Source organism: Nematolebias whitei, chromosome 21 (genome assembly GCF_014905685.2).
Source record: "Nematolebias whitei isolate Nwh7 chromosome 21, NemWhi1, whole genome shotgun sequence".
NCBI classification, from domain to species: Eukaryota; Metazoa; Chordata; class Actinopteri; order Cyprinodontiformes; family Rivulidae; genus Nematolebias; species Nematolebias whitei.
In genome coordinates this window covers 13071022-13089069 of record NC_056518.1, presented here as the reverse complement: position 1 = coordinate 13089069, position 18048 = coordinate 13071022, and the positions used below count along the sequence as shown (strand labels likewise).

The 18048-nt window shown below is 40.7% G+C and overlaps 2 protein-coding genes across 2 annotated transcripts in view; one reads left to right on the top strand and one right to left on the bottom strand.

Annotated features, from left to right (window-relative positions):
* The first annotated feature begins 1874 nt into the window (after positions 1 to 1874).
* On the top strand, positions 1875 to 3005 carry cldn23l (claudin 23-like). Its single transcript, XM_037694879.1, has one exon. The coding sequence runs from the start codon at positions 1875 to 1877 to the stop codon at positions 2625 to 2627; it is 753 nt and encodes a 250-aa protein (XP_037550807.1). The 3' UTR covers positions 2628 to 3005.
* A 3725-nt stretch (positions 3006 to 6730) lies between these two features.
* The window catches only part of cnksr1 (connector enhancer of kinase suppressor of Ras 1), a 48308-nt gene continuing 36990 nt past the window's right edge, over positions 6731 to 18048 (bottom strand). Inside the window, exons 11-21 of the mRNA XM_037695328.1 lie at positions 16670 to 16815; positions 14584 to 14726; positions 14471 to 14504; positions 14144 to 14319; positions 13938 to 14011; positions 11852 to 11923; positions 10767 to 10837; positions 10453 to 10514; positions 10275 to 10362; positions 7686 to 7867; positions 6731 to 7439 (exon numbers count right to left, since the gene is read on the bottom strand). Of these exons, the coding sequence (XP_037551256.1) occupies positions 7014 to 7439; positions 7686 to 7867; positions 10275 to 10362; positions 10453 to 10514; positions 10767 to 10837; positions 11852 to 11923; positions 13938 to 14011; positions 14144 to 14319; positions 14471 to 14504; positions 14584 to 14726; positions 16670 to 16815 (1474 nt within the window). The 3' untranslated portion in view covers positions 6731 to 7013. The remainder of the gene's footprint in view (positions 7440 to 7685; positions 7868 to 10274; positions 10363 to 10452; positions 10515 to 10766; positions 10838 to 11851; positions 11924 to 13937; positions 14012 to 14143; positions 14320 to 14470; positions 14505 to 14583; positions 14727 to 16669; positions 16816 to 18048) is intronic.

Below are 18048 nucleotides of genomic sequence, written 5' to 3'. Positions count from 1 at the left end.
ACAACAACAACAACAACAACAACAACAACAACAACAACAACAACAACTAATAATAATAAAAGCTCCAGTGACCCCCTCGACCTGAAAAGGAAGAAGCAGGTAAAAATTTGATGGATGAATAATAATAAAAAATTATAATAACAACAATAATGATGATGATGATGATGATGATGATGATGATGATGATGATGATGATGATGATGATGATGATGATGATAATATAATAATAATCATGCTTTTTGACTTGACTGTAACACAATTAAGTGCTAAGATTAACGTATTTTCTTCTAAAATACTTATTATTATTATTTGGGGTAATTTATCATTAACAGCCAAAGAAAAGGAGTCCCCATCCCAGAGGTCCAGTGAACGCAGCGCTGGTTAACATCAAATTAGGGAGACTAGAAAAATGAGCTGGTTGGATTTATTGGGCTCAGAGGTGAAGACCTGATGCGTGGTTACCCTGCAGCACTGAGCAACTCAACGAGTGGAATATTTTCAACCCCAGGAGGACAAACAAAGTGACATCGTGTTTAACTGAGTTCTTGACTTCAGACGCTCATCACAGCCGTCGCACGGAACAGAAACAAATCACATTTTTAAGTGCTACTTGTTGTTTTTGTTCGTAGCCTTTATTTAAACGTTGCTTTTCATTGTTTTAAAGCTTATACTGGTGTGTTTTATGTCATAATTTAGTTTGCAGAAACCTTTTTTTGGATTAATTTGTGCATCTTGAAGTAATCTTAAAACCTATTTAATTTAAATGTTACATTTTCTACGCGTCTCATCCAGCTGAAGTCTTCTTTAACTATAAATATTTCGTTTTTCCATCTTACAAAACAGATTTATTGTGCGTCAGTATCTTCCTGTTGATCTGTGAAGGAAATTTCCATCTTGTCGACAGACGTTGCCTCGAATATTTTTGCTTCAGACTGTTTTTGTCCTCCTTGCCTTCTGGCCTCTTTCTGCAAAACTTCCCAAAAATGTAACAGATTAGATGATAACTGCAGAAAGAATACATAACAAAATGTACAAGGAGACAAAAATGTTGGGACTAAATTGCAATTTTACAAAAATATTCACTTCTTTTTGTGGAAATCTGACGCTTTCTTGGTTTAAAATGCAAAAATCATCTCGTCGACCTTTAAGTTTTACAGTAAAAACACATTCACTGTTTCTTCTTGGTGTTCAACAAAGATGAAAATTAACGACTCGTAAAACTCTTCTTCGGTCGTGTGTATTTTCCGACATTCTTTTGGTCCTAGATCAGGCAGGAGACTCTGGAGATGAAGTCACCTTTCGCTCCGACACCAGACCCAACACCATTCCTGAGCGACCGAATTCCTCCAAGGTCACGTTTAGCTCGTAACCGTGTCAGATGCTCAGAGAACAGCTCCCTCGTGTGCACGCAGCTGAGCACGGTTCGTGTTTGCATAAAACAAACATACAGAGAAAAAGTCCAGCAAGGTCTTCTCATCAGTACAGCCACACGCGCACACAGCTGTCATGATGAGACTGGCCATGTTGCCGTATCCTAGCAACAGAGACAGCCATCCTCTGTTCTCCTGTCCAGCACCGGAGCAGTGCAGCCACCTCTGCTTCATCCACCTCACACCGCTTCTTACTCTTAACTCCATCTTTTTCTCTCGCTCAGGATGGACGGCCTGCAGCTACAGGAGAAAACGGTTTCAACAAAGCGGTACGGGATGAGCTTTGATTCGTGGTTTTTAGCGTCTACATTCTGACGGCTGTGCTTCACATTTCTGCAGAGTCGCACTGAACGAGCGTCCTCGCTGTCTGGACTCTTCTCGTCCGTCCTCGCTGAGCGCCGCGAGTTGGATTTCAACTAGAAACTCCAGGTTTCCAAACTGATAATGCACACGCCAGCCTCCATGGTGATGGGGATTGTCTTTGCGCCTTTGGGACTGGTCCTCGTCTTCACTGCAGCCATCACCCCTCAGTGGAGGGAGGGACAGGCCCGGCTGAACATCGGAGGACCTGGGTCTTATCTCCGATCGGGGACAAAAGGTCAAGGGACTGGTGTCAGGTCGGGCTCAGCGGAGGCCCTGCTCTTACTGCGCTCTGACGGCCTCTGGGAGAGCTGCCTGCAGGTAGAGCGCTCAGAGCTAAAGCAGTGCTGGCCCGTGTCTGGTCCATACAAGAGAGACTCGCGGGTTCGGCTGGTGCAGGGCCTGATGCTCACCTCCTTGTTCCTGTGCGGCGTTGGCATCATTCTGGCCTGCATCGGGGTCAGATGCTGGACAGATCTGCCTCTGAGGAGGGTGGCAGCTTCAGGGGGGATCCTGGTGGTGACTGCTGGGCTTCTGAGCCTGACTGGACTGGGGGTGTACACCCACAACCTCAGAAGACTTGGGGCGGATCCGAGTCGAGGGATCGGTAACCCCAGGTTCCCCCAGCTCAGCCTGAACGCAGCTGGATCGCTGTACTTCGGGTGGCTGGGCTCGTGTCTGCAGGTGCTGGGAGGGACTGCGCTGCTGCTCAGCTTCAAACGACCCCGATGCCCCGCCTGCCCGCCCCGCCAGGAGCAGGCCGTCTGTCCTGCCTGTCGCTCGTGCCCGGAGCTCTCCAGCAAGACAGACATGGACGTGTATGAAGTTAGCTGTTAGACATACAGACACTTAGCGAGAAAAAATAAGAAAACTGGGTAAATTAGCAGATGAATCTGACAACGGTTATAAAAAGTGATTCAAAGAACATGAATTCTGAAAGCAGAAGAAATGGTTGACTGATTAGGTAAATTATAGAAATAAGTAATAGTGCAGCAGGTGTGAGCCTCTAGAATGTAGCTACAAGCTTAATTTGTGATGCGATGTTGGATGTTGCAGCTAAATAAATAATAGTGGAGAAGCAACACGAAGGGCAATGTTACTTTAGTGATGCTGTTAATACTGTTAGCAGAACTGTTTGTGTCTGAACAAGACTGTGAAGTGTAAAATATTTGTCATTAATCAGAAATAGTAGCTAAAAGATGTCGGTGAAGATTTCAGCAGAGGATGTCATTTGTATTTCCCATCTTTACGTTATTTTTTCAAACAGAAGGTTAAATCAAACTAATGAACACAACCATCTTTAGGATTCACAAACGTGTCTCAATGAAAGTCACATTCATTTGTATTGTTCAACTTTTTTTTTTTTTGTTATTGTTCTGACCAAGCCTTCATTTGACTGTGATGTCATAAACTGAGTTATGACAAGAAGCATGTAAAATTGTTTATTTCTTGCGTATGATTTGTTGTAGAATTGTTTTGGTGCAAAGAAAATTTAATAAAACATTTTACTGAGACAGCTGTAAACCGTGAGCTCAAAATTCTGTTTTTCCACACATACCGTATTTTTCGCTGTATAAGTCTCACCTTTTTGCATAAATTTGCAAGTCCTGCGACTTATACACAGAAGCGACTTCCGTACTTTCCGCCGTACTTGTTGCACCACCCTATAAGTCGCATCAGTCCAAATATGTCCAATAAAGTGGAAAACAATGTAAATTGGTTGCTTTGCCATATACGTCACCGCTGACAATCCGTAAATGTGGGACGAACCCGGAAATGTGGGCCGGTGTTGTGCTAAAAATCGATGGGCTGCCAAATAGTGGCCGCGGGAGCGTGCACGGGAGGACTTTAACAAGAATTTAACAAGATTAACATTTTAAAACAATTATTTGTTCGCTCTAAATTATAGTAAAGGTGTGTCTCAGCTTGACTTTTCCTTAATAAAAGCACTTTGACGGTCAAATCAGCTGCATTTCGGAAGCGCGCAGAGGGAGGAAATCAGGAAGGAGGAACGGTGCATATTTCTTTGAAATTTAACAAGATAAGCACCTAAAACAATTATTTGTTTGCTCATCATTTTAGTAAAGGTGTGTCTCGGTTGAACTTTTACTTAATAGATGCACTTTAATGGTAAAATTTGCTGCATTTCGCCGGGGCGGTGCAGCAACATGAAGCCGATTTGACTGTTGCTCCATGCATGATCCTGGTGCTGGACGAAGGTGGCAGGGTATGGCAAGCTGATTGTGTCGTTAATAGCCACTTTTACGTATTACATGACAACTGCATGCTATACTACTTGAGTGCCATCTAGTGACTGAAAATGGTAGTGTTCAATATTTTCAGTCAGAATTAATGAAAACATATCTCAGCCAAAAACTGGTTTATAAATATGGGGGGGGGGGGGGGGGAACAAGTCGCAGGGCATGCAAATTATGCAAAAAAACCCTGTGACTTATAGGGAGAAAAATATGGTAATATATGTTTTTTTCTCCCATATTTATAACCTAATTTTGGGCTGAGATCTGACGATTTCATTCATTCTGACTGAAAATATTGAACACTACCATTTTCAGCCTCTAGGGGGCCCTCGACCAATATGGCAAGCCAAGTGTCTCATTAATAAGCAAAAGTGGCTATTAATGAGACATAGGGGTTGAACGAGTATATAATTTTAAACTCGACATTAACATAATAAAACCCGAGTAGAAATCGAGTATTTGATGACGTCATAGATCTCAAGATACAAAAATAAATAAATAAATAAAACCGACACTTGGCTTGCCATACCAAGCCACCTTCATCTCGCTCCGGAACTCCTGGAGCAAACGTCACATCAGCTGCATTTCACCGCCCAGGAGAAATGCAGCTGATGTGACCGTCAACGTGCATTTATTAATAAAAAGTTCAACTGAGACACACCTTTACTATAATGTCGAGCAAACAAACAATTGTTTTTAAGTGTTAATCTTGTTAAAGCCCTCCCATGCACATTCCCACGGCTGCCATTTGGCAGCAAATTGATTTTTGGCACAACACCGGACCACATTTCCGGCTCGTCAGCGGTGACGCATAATAGATGCGACTTATACGGCAAAGTGACGTATTTATGTTTTTTTTTCCCACTTTAATAGACATATTTGGACTGATGCAACTTATACAGCGGTGTGACTAGTATGACGGCAAGTACGGTAAATCCTAAAAAAAATGTAGATTTAAAATCAGAACGAGCAGATTACATGTTCCGTGTGTGCTAATCTGAGTTTTCTGATGCGTTTCAAAGGAAAATCTTCCTTTTTCAGCACAAAGCTGTGAGGCAGAGATCATCACGGCCAGCGGTTATCAGAGCGAGTCAACAGAAGCAGCCTCGTTCCATCAGATGATGTGATTGCACCGTTAAGTCAATAAAAGAGCAGCTGACCGATTCATCTGCAGCCAGCAAGTATCAAGACCTGATCATAGCAATCAGGCACAAAGATGCACAAATAAAGGCATGTCGTAGGTCTGAAAATGGGACAAACAGAAAAACATCGAGTACACATAATTATGGTAAAAATACTCGACTTTTAATACGCTGCGTGGTTTTATCAGTTTTTGCTTTGAAAACCTGCAGCTGAAATGAACACGCAGCATACAGGACTGTGCAGTTTACCTTAAAACTGCTTTATATTTTGCTTCAAGGCCACTCGTAATCTTTTAAAGTGGTTTTGATCCATAGTTCTTCAGTCTGTTTTTTGTTTTCTTTCCACTCCTTGTACCCGACCATGGCAGTGCAGCGTGCGCTTCAAATAAAAACGATGAGCAGAGACAAAAATAAAAATGGGGTCATGCATAAATAAGTTTCTCTCCAGCAGATGAAAATCTGAACGTCATGCCTTATAGATCAGAAAAAAAAATCTGCACAAGCCTGATGCAGGACCTGAGACGTGACTCATCCTGCAGTTCTATTCAGCTAATACAAGTTTTGGAAGCAGCATTACTTTTTGAATTTTTCATAGATTGTAGCTAAAGAAATGGGAACAAATTGCTTTGTGTCAGCCTTTTATATCGATGAGTTATTTTGATAGAATGGCCAATATCCGATATTTAACTTTATCGCCAGTATAGACCGATAGAGATGATGCCATGTCGATAATATTGTGCATCCCCAATATATCGATATATAGATATATATCGATATATATATATATATATATATATATAGTTGAGTAATATATAGTTATTTAGGTGCTTTAACCAACAAAAATACTCTAAAAATGCTCAGGTACCGAACTGATTATGACTGAAATGCAGCAAATGTTAAAAAGAATAAAATAAAACATTTGGAAAGTAAAATTAATTTTTGCTCAGGACCATTTTAAATATTAACTCGGAAGAAATTATTAAAGCTCGTCACTTCCTTGAGGAAATGCATATCGCCCGCTAATCTTCTTGCTAGTTTTAGACTGAGCTCATCCTTCATAACGTGTTGGGGATCAGTCTCAGCTACTACCACACCAAAGTTTTGATCAATACATAGAAAACTAGCAGCACTGAAGCTATTTAGACTTTAGATCTTAAAATCTGTACAATAAAAGCGTTCTGCTTCAGTCCCGTGAGCGGAGCCGTGTGCAGATCAGGCACTTTTTCTCCTCGGCGTCACGCGGTTGTGTTTCAGAACACGTTTCAGCACTAAACGCTCTCCATTAGCCTTGATGCGTTCAAGGAACTGCTTCAGGACAAGGTTACTGAAGCAAATGCACACGAGAGGTTCATTAAAGCTGCGCTGAAAAAGACAAATAAAAAAAAAAAACAGAGCATCATATTTCAAGTGACCGTTCTGTGAAACATTGCTCATCATACGTACCTTTATTAAGGTAATATCAGTAAACAAATACATTGATGCTAAAACTATATTTACACATCACATTTAAAAGGCATGATTTATATTAAAAGTTCTCCATGAATTCCAAGAGATTATAATAATAATTATTATTTTTTTTAATATTTAAAAACAAGACACTCTCAGAATTTTATAAAATATGTCCAGAACACTTGGCAGGTGAATATTTTACTGTTGTAAACGAGTCACATTGCAGGTTTATTCTCTAAAGCATCGAGTCTCTACATGTGCTTTTCCACGGTGCGTTTGATTGAAGCACGGACTGATGTGAAACGATCCAGCAGGTGAGCTTCAGCAGAAAACCGTCGAACGAGCCTTTTCCACACTCGCTTTGCGCCGTGATCTCAAATATAGAAGGAGCTCTCAACAGCGCCGGCGTTTTCGCTCAGCTGTTTGTTTATCGAGTCCACCAGCGAGCCCAGAGAAAGGTCCAGCTCCAGGCTCGACGCAGGACTCGGAGACCCCGGCGGGATCTCCAGGAAAACATCCAGCTCCGACAGCTCCGCGTCAACCAGCTGCTCGCCTTCGCTCAGGCTCAGTCCGTAAGCGCCTTCCGTCTCGGCTGCGGCTGGTTCCTTAGCAACAGTTTCCAGGGCAACCTTCACGGCAGGCGTGCCCTGCTCCGGCGCAGCAGAGGCTTTCTGCGAGACCAGTTTTTGGATCTCTAGCATCAGCTCCTCGTTTTGCTCCTTCCACTGACGGAACCTGGACGCCGTCAGATTTGGGTCGTCCAGGATCTTGTTGACCTGCTGAAGCTCCGCCTCCTTGGCCTGCGAAGCAAAGAAACGTCAGCGTCCAAGCAGCTGAGGTGAAACAACACTGTAAACAGATCAAATAGCTCCTGACTCCTGATTACCTGAGAACATGTTCCTAAACGCAGCTCGTGTTGACTAATCCCTCAAACGATTAGCGACTGAATCAGCTAAATTTAGCTCGCCTGAGTCAATCTTTAATCCCATGCTGACATGGAAAAGTAACCCGAGCCGAACAAAGTGGGTCAAACTCCCCCCGCTCACCTTCAGAGTGCTCTGCAGGGCTCGCAGCGTGAGCGCCTTCTCGTTGATGACAGGATTCTTGTTGCGTCGGATGAAGGATTTCCTGAAGTGATCTTGAGTCAGCGGCTGCTCGTGGCCCATCAGGGACACTCCTCCTTCCTTCAGGTTGTTCAGCATCATGCCCATCTCGTCAACTGGGGCGGCTTCTCGAGGGAACGGACACAAAATGTCACTGGGCATGGCTTTAATAAAGAGAAAATGTTTACCCGTGTCTGAATTTGTTTTTTCTAAGTTACGTTTCTTGTTCGTTCCTGCCACGCCCACTTACACCTGTTCCCTGTTATCATTGAGCCACCTGCCTCACATTTACTCATCAGCCCCAGTCGCTTTAGTCTCAGTCTGCACCTCCCGGTTGTTGTGCTTTGTGTGCCGACTGGTTCTTCAGAGTTTCTTTTATTTATCTCATAAGTTTGGTGCCATTGCAGAATTTTGTTTCCTAAAGTCTCTTTAATTATTAAGTCTTGACTCAAGTTCCTCGTGTTCCTGGGCCCGACTCCCACCAACCGTGACACCGACAGATGAAACTGTGTTTGGACTCATTAAAAAACTGTTCATCAAATTCAAATTAAACGCCTATCAGTCCCTGAAGGATGTGGATGTAAATCACTCTTCCATGCCAGCCAGTGTTTCAGACTGAGATCAGCCCTCCTGGTCCAACTCTGAAAATAATGTGACATGATATTATGGGATGTCGAGCTCACTGTAACATTTAGCTCAATATCTTTAAAAGGGACTAAGTTAAAGACATTTTTGTGCTGGTTAGTGCCAGTTAGTGTTGACAGCCATCTTGATACGACTTCATAAATTAATCAGCTGAAAATGCATGATAGATAATAACTTTTTCAAAATTTCATTCAAATCTGTTCAGCGGTTTGGCTGTGGTGCAGTGGTAAGGTGGCCAACTTGGGACCAGAAAGCCACAGGTTCAACTCCCCAACAGCTGCCCGCTGCTCCACCTGGGTGTGTCTCATGTGTGATGGGTTAAATGCAGAGAACTAATTTAATCATTTATAGAAACATACAGTGATAGTACAGTAGTCCCTCACTACTTGGTGGTTTGACTTCCGCAGACTCGCTCTATCGCGGTTTGTGAACCTACAGTCCTAATATACGATACTGAAAAAATATATATACTATATCACTCACGTGATTGGGACAGTACTGGATACATACTGTACAGTAAAAAGTTAATGAAAAAATTTTTTGGACATTTTGTAGTTTTCTCTCTGTAAGCCTCCACTGTATTCCCGCTCATAATGACCTCATTTCCCAGAAGGCAACAGGGCCCCGCTCAGAAGCCCTGTTGCCTTCTGCTGGAAAAAGCAGAGATACAGTAAAGTTTTGATCTGATTGATGCCCCCGGAGAAGAACAAGACTTCCAGAACCATCGGTGAATCTTGAGAGCTGGTAGCCCGCCCACGTGGACCTCCGAGCAAATGCGCATGGCCAAAGGTCTGACGATTCGTCCGGAGTCCATCAGGACTTTTTTCATCTCTTTCAACCGACCCACAAAGAGCCCTGAGCGGGACGCGCGCGGTCGATGATCCGGTGATCCATCCGGAGCTTAACGGGACTATATTCATCTGTTTCAACTGGCCAACGACGAACCCTGAGCGGGACGCAAGAGGCCGATGATCCATCTGAAGCTTAACGGGACTTATTTCACATCTTTCAACTGGCCGACGAGGACCTCCAAGCAGGGACATGCTGGTAAGCAAAATTTAGCAGTTACATATAAGTGCAGTATGTTGTTAAAATTTGTAGGATTAAGAGTTTAGAACATTGATTGTGGGCTGCTGCAGGGTACATCTGCAGAAACAGAACAAAGTCGGACCGCTCCTGTTCTGCAGTAAGTAAAATGTTGTAGCTACATATACAGTACTGTATGTTGTTAACATGATGTAGGTTTAAGAGTTTAAAACATTGCAAGAGTGTGGGAAGGGTTTAAAACGCCTTAATGTATACCTGTAAAAACTAAAACAAACTACTACTACAGTAAATACTAAAATAAACTACTAGTACTACTACTAAAACTACTTGTGTACATAATTTCATTCCATCTCATGTACCACATGAGATGGTAATGACAAAGTTTACTTCAACTTGGACTACTGTTTCCTACTTTGCGATTTTGCACTTATCGCGGGGGGCGTGGTCCCTAACACCCGCGATAAACGAGGGACTACTGTACATAGCACTTTCATGAGATATTTTACTAACAGACACGGTTGACTTTATTAGGTAATGCCAAAGTTTTGACAACAGCTCATGTGGTATCAGAGCACAAGTCGGGCATCAGTCTCAGCTCCTACATCTAACTTTACAGTTGTAGCCATTCTTGTGTTTTAAGAGTGGGATTAGCTGTGGCGGCCATCTTGAATTGGGTTGACTCCAAAAGTTAATTGGTTGTAGTTGTCAACCCTGATTACTTTCTAAGTTTCATTAAAAAACATTCACTAGACGGACACATTCACAGACACTACACTACACTACCTTCAGCCAAAGCATTACAAGCAACAAAGAGACAAGAGTTGATGGATGTAAATATACCTGTTCCTTTGCTGCCCTCTGTTGAAGCAATCGGTAAAGGTGCTTTGTTTGGTTTCCCTTTGGGTCGAGGCAGCGTGCTGTACTGCACCTTGTGAGGCAACCAGTGAAAACCATCACCTTAACGTGAGTCCGACGGCACCTCAAAGTGTGTTTCGTTTGGTTTCGTCGCTGCACTGACCTTGTTCTTCCTGCGCGGTGAAGGAGATGATTCGCTCTCCGACTCAGTTTCACTGTAGCATTCTGTTAGAGCATTAAAGGAGGTGAGACGAGGACATCAGCTGAAATGTGCGCTCACATCCCCACTACTTTTAACTCCCTGCTAGGTAACCATGGAAACAGCTTTCATCCTCTGGTAACTTGCAGCTCCCCATCATTCATAAGCACGAGAGCGAAAAGGATGAATGAGAACATTTTCCCCCTTACTGATGTTGGCACTTCAACCCCAGAAAAATAAAATAAAATAAAAGCAGAAAAAAATAACAGTTTCCTCACCTTCTTCACTATCTGGACCTTTTTGTAACTTCTTGTGTTTCTGAGTGGCTGAAATCAGGAAGTTAATCCACCTGAAGAAAAAAAGTTACATCAACTTGTGGAGATAAAATATATAAATATAAGCTTTGTTTCTATGGTTATTAAAGTTCTCATACTACATCTTAAATTTTAAAAGAGTTAATCGCTTCCCTGGAAAAGTAAACAGCAGGGGGCAATACACACCAACAACCATAACTAGAAATTATTTATATAAAATCAAAAGAAATGAATAAACGGCAACATTTTACGACGCTGATGCACCAAACATATTCCCGGCTTTCATTTAGAAGCTCTAACGTTGCACAATGCTGAAGAGTAAAGGGCAGTTCATAGTGTTTATGCACATGTGCATGTGTCTGTTAGCAAAATATCTCAGGAACCACTGAACAGATTTTAATGAAACTCCCCTTAATTTTTCAATAAAGGCACGGCTATAACCGATTAGCTTTTAGAGCCAACCTAATTCAAGATGGCGGCCACAGTGCATCAAACTTAGTAAAGATAAATATAGCTCTAACTTAGCCAATCTGACAGCTAGTGTGCTAAAATTTGGAGTGGTAGTAGCTGGGAGTCATCCTCTATACATCCTTTAACCATTAACATATAAAGCAACATATTTGTTAAAAGCTTTTCATTTGACAATAAATATTAGCGTCAAATATTGTCTGTTAGCAAAATATCTCTCAAACCAGTGGACGTGTTTCAGCACAACTTTCAGAAAGTAATCAGCGGATGTACTTCTACAAATGAATAATATTTAGGGACGAACCAAAACACGATGACTGCCACAGCCGGTTGGTCTTACAGAACAAAAACGGCTTTAACTCCATCAGATTTACAGATATAGAGCTAAACATTGGGGTGGTAGTAGCTGAGACTCCTTCACAACAAACACTCAAAGCTTCCTTTTAAAGATTTGTCCAAAACAGTTACAACTCTATCGTTTCCTCAGGTAAGATGACCTCAGTTTTAAACTCTGGTGATAAGCCTTTGATCTTTTTTCACGTTTTTGAACCTCTTATTTAAGATTTTCCATTTTTTCTTACTTGCTCAGGTCGGTGGCCGTCTCTGTAGCGAAGAAGAAGTTCTGAAATTTCCGGTGAGACATTTGGAAAACGCTGGTGGAGAGAGAGGACGTTTAGACAGGCGGGGGTCAAACATCTGTCACGGAGACAGAAAACTAATTATGGAGCACGTTTCCTCTTCTACCGTAAGAGATACTCAAACCCACAAAATTACCGTACGTTACTTTAATTTAGAGTACAGTAAAAAAAAAAAAAGCTGCACATCACATTAAATCCTTTACTGCAACTAAAAGGACTAAATCACTTTTGATTTAGATTTTTAATAACACAAATGATTTAATCTCTCAGGCTACTCTAAGAAAATCTAGGTGTGCCAGTAAGATCTCTCACTCACGATATAGTGATCCTGTTTCTCTTTATTCTTTGTCTCGTCTTTACTTCTTTGACATGCAACCACTTCTCGCACCATTTTAATTTCACTTTCACCATTTAAATGTCGAAACGTTCAAATCATTCACAACATTTTAATACTTTTTGAAATTTCTTAATTTTTTGTTACAGTTTCCCCACTTTGTAAATACCGTAATCTCCAGACTATAAGCTGCTACTTTTTTCACTCTTTGAACACCACAGCCTTATACAATGCTGCGGCTAATTTATAGATTTTTTTTTTTAAATAGGCTAACGAGCTTCATGTGACCAAAACATTTAGTCTCGTCACACCGGGTGCTCAAATATACACGTCTCTCTTGGGGGTGGGTCCTCGTGACTCAGTGGGACTACCTGTATAAATAAATAAAGGTAAAAAAAAATCTGACCAGTGAAATTAAGATGAAGATGGTGATCAATGACTTTTCCTGGTAGGTTACTGTATATATATATATATATATATATATATTAACCAGCTGTGTTACAGGCTATGACGGAGCTTTAAGGCCATGCTAACAAATTAATAATTAAATAAAATTTAGCTTTAGGGCCACGCAAAAAAAAAAAAATTACATTGCCATGATAAGAAAAAAAATTTAAAAGCCATAAAATTACGAGAATAAAGTCATACAAGATTTTTCTTTTTTTTTTTTTAACAGCTGTCAGATCCACGACCTGTCAATCAATCCAGTAGGCGTGTCAGCAAATGACCAATCCGAAGCTAAATGCTCCTTACCTGCAGAGAGCTGGAGTGCACCACCTTACTGTAAACAGGTTCAAAGTCCTGATACTGATAATAATCTGATGCTGATGTGCTAACAGATTACGGTTTCTCTCACTGAGCACCGTTTTCAAACTGAACGTAATGACGTCACGTATATGTATCCCAGAAGCAGCGTACAAAAACACAACAGCAGGTGGCAGTGTTGGTACATGTTTTGAGTAAGAGCGTCAATAACAATAAAGTTTAACAAACATTCTTCATTTTACCACAGTGAAAATGGTAAACTCTGCTTCATCGTGTCGGAGTTCAGATAATATTACGACTCATTTAGTTTCAGATCGGTCATTTGCCGACACGCCTACTGGATTGATTGACAGGTCGTGGATCCGACTCGTGAAAAAAAAAAATAAAATTAACGACAGCTGTAAAAAAATAAAAAAATTAAAAGTCTCATACGACTTTATTCTCGTAATATTATGGCTTTTAATTTTTGTTTTCTTAGCATGGCAATGTAATTTTATTTTATTTTTCTTTTAGCGTGGCCCTAAAGCTCCGTCATAACAGGCACTGTTCAGAAAAAAAAAAACATTTACTGTAAATATTTCTGTAGGTTACGGTACATATTTAATTAAAAGATTAAAAATTATTTCTGCGTAAGTATCTCATCTTACAACGTGGACACCTGCGGCTTAGACAAGCGCAGCCTAAACATGTACCAAATTATTATTATTTTTATTTAGTGGGCGTGGCTAATTTATTTAGTAGGCGTGGGTGCACTCAATAGTCCAGAAATTACGATACCTTTAGAGCGCCATTTTGTTGAGAAACATTCATTTTTTTAAATCTACTTCAGTGTTCTTGCTCTAGTTTCGCCTTCTTTTGCTACTTTTAGCTGAAACAGCTCAGTTTCGGCTTCTTCAGTCATTCAGCACAGCTTTCACCTCTCGTTCTTACTATTTTCTCTTGTGCTCTCCAGCGCTCTCTACGTTGTAGCTGGAGATGTTAAGCAGACCCTCCGCCTTTTCATCCTGGACAAACAACATTTATGTTCGTGTTTAATTTGAAGCTCATCATTATTCTGCGTGTTTGGACAACAGAAAATACACATTAGAATGTGAACGCAGTTCTGTTTTACGTATTAAAACTCGGGTTTGGACCACCTGTTGGGAGTTGAACCAGTAAAGATTGGGCCCCTTGAGGACAAACCAGAAGCGCTGCCACTTCTGGGTGATGAAGACGCTGCTCTCTCTTCTTTTCTTCCACAACCAGCCGTCGCAGTCGGGATGATCCAGCTCTCGGCAGGACACCCGGCGCCGGCTAAGAGCTGTCGTCATTCCTGGAAAAACACAAATATAAAAAGCAAACGACCTCAGCAGCTGATTTTTATTAGGATCATCACAAAACTTTGTTTCTGTCACTGACTTTTGAAACGTTTCTTTTGAAACAAGCGTTCAACTGAAATCATTACTTTAAGAACCTAAAATTACCTTTCGTGGAGATCTTCTTGGTCTCTTTATTAGCCTGGAAAGAGAGAAATGTGTGAATAAATGAACTCCATTAAATCTGACGGAGCTAAAGATAAATGTTCTTGTGCTCTCACCGTGTGTCCCACCATCTCAGGACAGGAGGAGACGCTTGTTCTTTCCTGGTTCAACGTGAGAGGTGACGGAGTCCTGAAGGACGGCGAGCGGTCCCTCGGGAGTTTCGGCGAGAGTTTCAAACCTCCTAAACTCCTAAACTCTCCTGAGGAACATGAAGACACACAAACCTGAACAAGCCTGCACTGCAACACGCTGCTGTCCATGAACATACTCTGATAAAAGGGACGTAAAAGGCCGGCTGGCCCTTTAACTGCACCAAGACTGAAAGTCTTTAATTGTGTGAATGTTTATGAAGCGTGTGATCCATTTTTCTTCCGTACGCATTTCAGCACGATTCTCATCCTGCAGTTTTTAAGTTATTTCAGTAAATCATAAATCAAAATGTTCAGCTCTTTCAGGACAATCCAGCTTTTAGTAATGGTGCAATTTTAGATTTTTGAACTATTTAGCCTTTTCTGCCATTTTTTCCCTCATTCAAAACGAATGGAGCTCATTTTACATCCTTCAAATCTTTAGATCCATTTATATTATCTGCTCCTTTCACATGTTGTTCTGTCTGGTTCAGCTTTTTTCAGCTTGTTTGTACAAATTTAAACTATTTTTTTCTACTTTCAGCTACTTTCAGCTGATTTTTTTCAGCTGTTTTGTGCTCCTTTCTCATTTTTTTTGTGCTTCTAACTTCTTTCTGCTAATTTCAGCTTGTTAAGCTTCTTTCAGCTTCTTTCTGCAAGTTTCAGCTTTTTCTGCTATTTCAGCTACTATTTAACTGTTATATGCTAATTTTAGCTTTTTCAGCTAATTACAAATTTGATGCAGTCATTTTAACTTTTTTCAGCCTAATTTAGCAAAAATGTGCTCTCTCCACTTCCTTCTGGTAATTTAAGCGTCTGACTTTTTTAGCTGTATTCAAAAAACGTTCAATACAAAAAACATTTTTAGTAGATTTTTTAGCTGCTTTAGAGGTTTGTTTTGTTAGTTTTTTTTGTTGCTAATTTCAGCTTTTCAGATAATTTCCACTTTTTTTTTGTTAATTTCTGCTCCTTTCAGCCAAACTGGGCAAACATGTTCTTTCTGATTTATTATGCTAATTTAAGCTGGTTCTACATTTTCAGATAACTTTTTAGCTTTTTTTTTTTTTTAGCTAATTTCAGCTGTTTTCAGATAAATTCAAGTTTTTCATGGTAATTTTAGCTACTTTCAGCCTAATTAAGTTCTTTCTGCTAATTTCAGCTTGTTTTGCACCTTGTACCTTATTTCTGATAGGTTTAGCTTTTTCTGCTATTTCAGCTACTATTTAGCCGTTTTGTGCTAAATTGAGCTTTTTCAGCTAATTCCACATTTGTTTGGCTTATTTCAGCTCCTTTCACTTTCATCTGATAGTTTAAGCTTCTTTCTGCCTTTTCAGCTACTTTTCAGATATTTTTAGCTCATTTCCTACTTTGCTTGCTCACTTCTGCTTTTTTTATATATATATATTTACCCTTTATTTATACAGGTAGTCTCAGTGAGCCACGAGAACTCATTTTCAAGAGAGACCTGTTTAGGGAGTAGATTGGGGGTTAAAAGCCTTGCTCAAGGTGGGGGTAAGTGTGGGTGCTTCACCTACCCCACCCACAATTTTGATGTTGTCGGTGCCGGGGAGTGAACCGGCGATCTTCGGCTCACAGGCCCACCTCTCTAACCTCTGCGCCACCACTCCCCAAATCTAATTCAGCAAGTATGTGTACTTTCTGCTATCTTCTGCTAACTTAGGCTTGTTCTTTCATTTCAGGTACATTTCAGCTGTTTTTCAGCAAGTTCTTCAGCAATCAACATTCACACTGCATTTTTGCAGGAAACGCAATTTCTCTAGTTACAGTCTGAGTTTTTTTCTTCAGATTGTTTTGGATTTTATCACATTTGGACATTATCTCTGCTGTTGTTCAAAGATCAGAGGATATATGAATCTGAAGGTTTCCACTCCGCCATGCTGGGTGAGATGATCAGAGTGCGGAGAGGCGCACCACTGGAACACGTCTCAGCACCAGCACAAAGAAAGAAATAAAATCACAATTAGTGACGACTTCGAAGAAACATTGTTTGTACCTGAGGCAGGCAGAGGCGACGACCTCCCCGGCTGGTTTTGACTCGATGGTACGGTCAGCTTCACATCCAGCTCCTTGTCAAAGGGCAGCTCTGATTCCTCCTGTCCCATAGGCTGCTGAGGCGGCTCCGGTCCGTGAACGGCTCGCCTGAAACAAAACACAAAGAAATATCAAAGAATTTGGTCAGCGGTGTGTCTGAGATGCTACGACAGCAGAGAAGTGCGAAGAAATTACTATCAACGCAGTGAAAAAGTAAAATAATCAAGCATGACTGCTTAAAAAAGGTCCCGGCTTGTATTCATATTACCATGAGGCATTCACTGACCTCAGTCAACTTTAAAACCAATTGCCACACGATGCTAATTTATATAAAATGTGAGCTTGAATTAAGACCTAGCATTTCTTAAAGGAGTGCATAATGGCCGACACTTGATTAAGATCATCTTTGGTTGAAAAACGACACAAGTTATAGCCATTTTGGTCAAACCTTGAAAATAATGTTAACCGCATGATGTCACATTCAGAGTATGTGATGTGAATGACCCTCAGCTACTACCACACCACCTTCTAGCTGAATGCCTGTAAACTGACAGAGGCACCACCCTTTCTGTGTTTGTTCTCAGCAGTTAAATGTGATGGCCATCTTGAACTGGAATATCTGCAGAAGTTATTCAGTTGTAGAGACAATTTCAATAATCGATTTCTGAACGTTTTATTAAAATCGGTCTAGCAGTTCATGATTGATTCCAAAGTTTTCAGCAAAGATTTTATTTAATGAGTGGTACTTTGGGTACGTGCTGTGAGTAACTCTGCTACTACCACACCAAAGTTTAGTAGAATATTTGTCAAATTAACGCCATTATAGCCAGTGTTGTGTTTTCTAAGATTCAATAGCTGTGGCAGCCATCTTGAAATAGATTGGCTCTGAAAAATAATTGGTTATACATGTTAAATGATTATTTCTGAAAAGTTTTATTAAAATCCATCCACTGGTTCATAAGACATTTTGCTAACAGACGTAATTTACTTCAATAGTTAATGGCTCAGTTTTAAAATAAGATCTTGAGCAATCAGTTATCATTCAGAGTATATGTTGCATATGACTCTCAGCTACCACTACATCTAATTTGAGCTCTGTGTCTAAAACGTTGACTGAGTTATAGCGGTTTGTGTGTTTGCTGAAGTTGCTCATCTGTGGCAGCTTCTTGAATCATATTGACTCCAAAAGTTAACCGCTGTTTGATGAAAAGTCAAACTTATTTCAATGAAATCTGTTCAGGAATTCTTCTGATATTTTGCTAATGGAATGAACAAACCAACCAAAAAACGAACCAACAAATGTACCAACAAACAAATGTACCAACAAACAAATGTACCAAC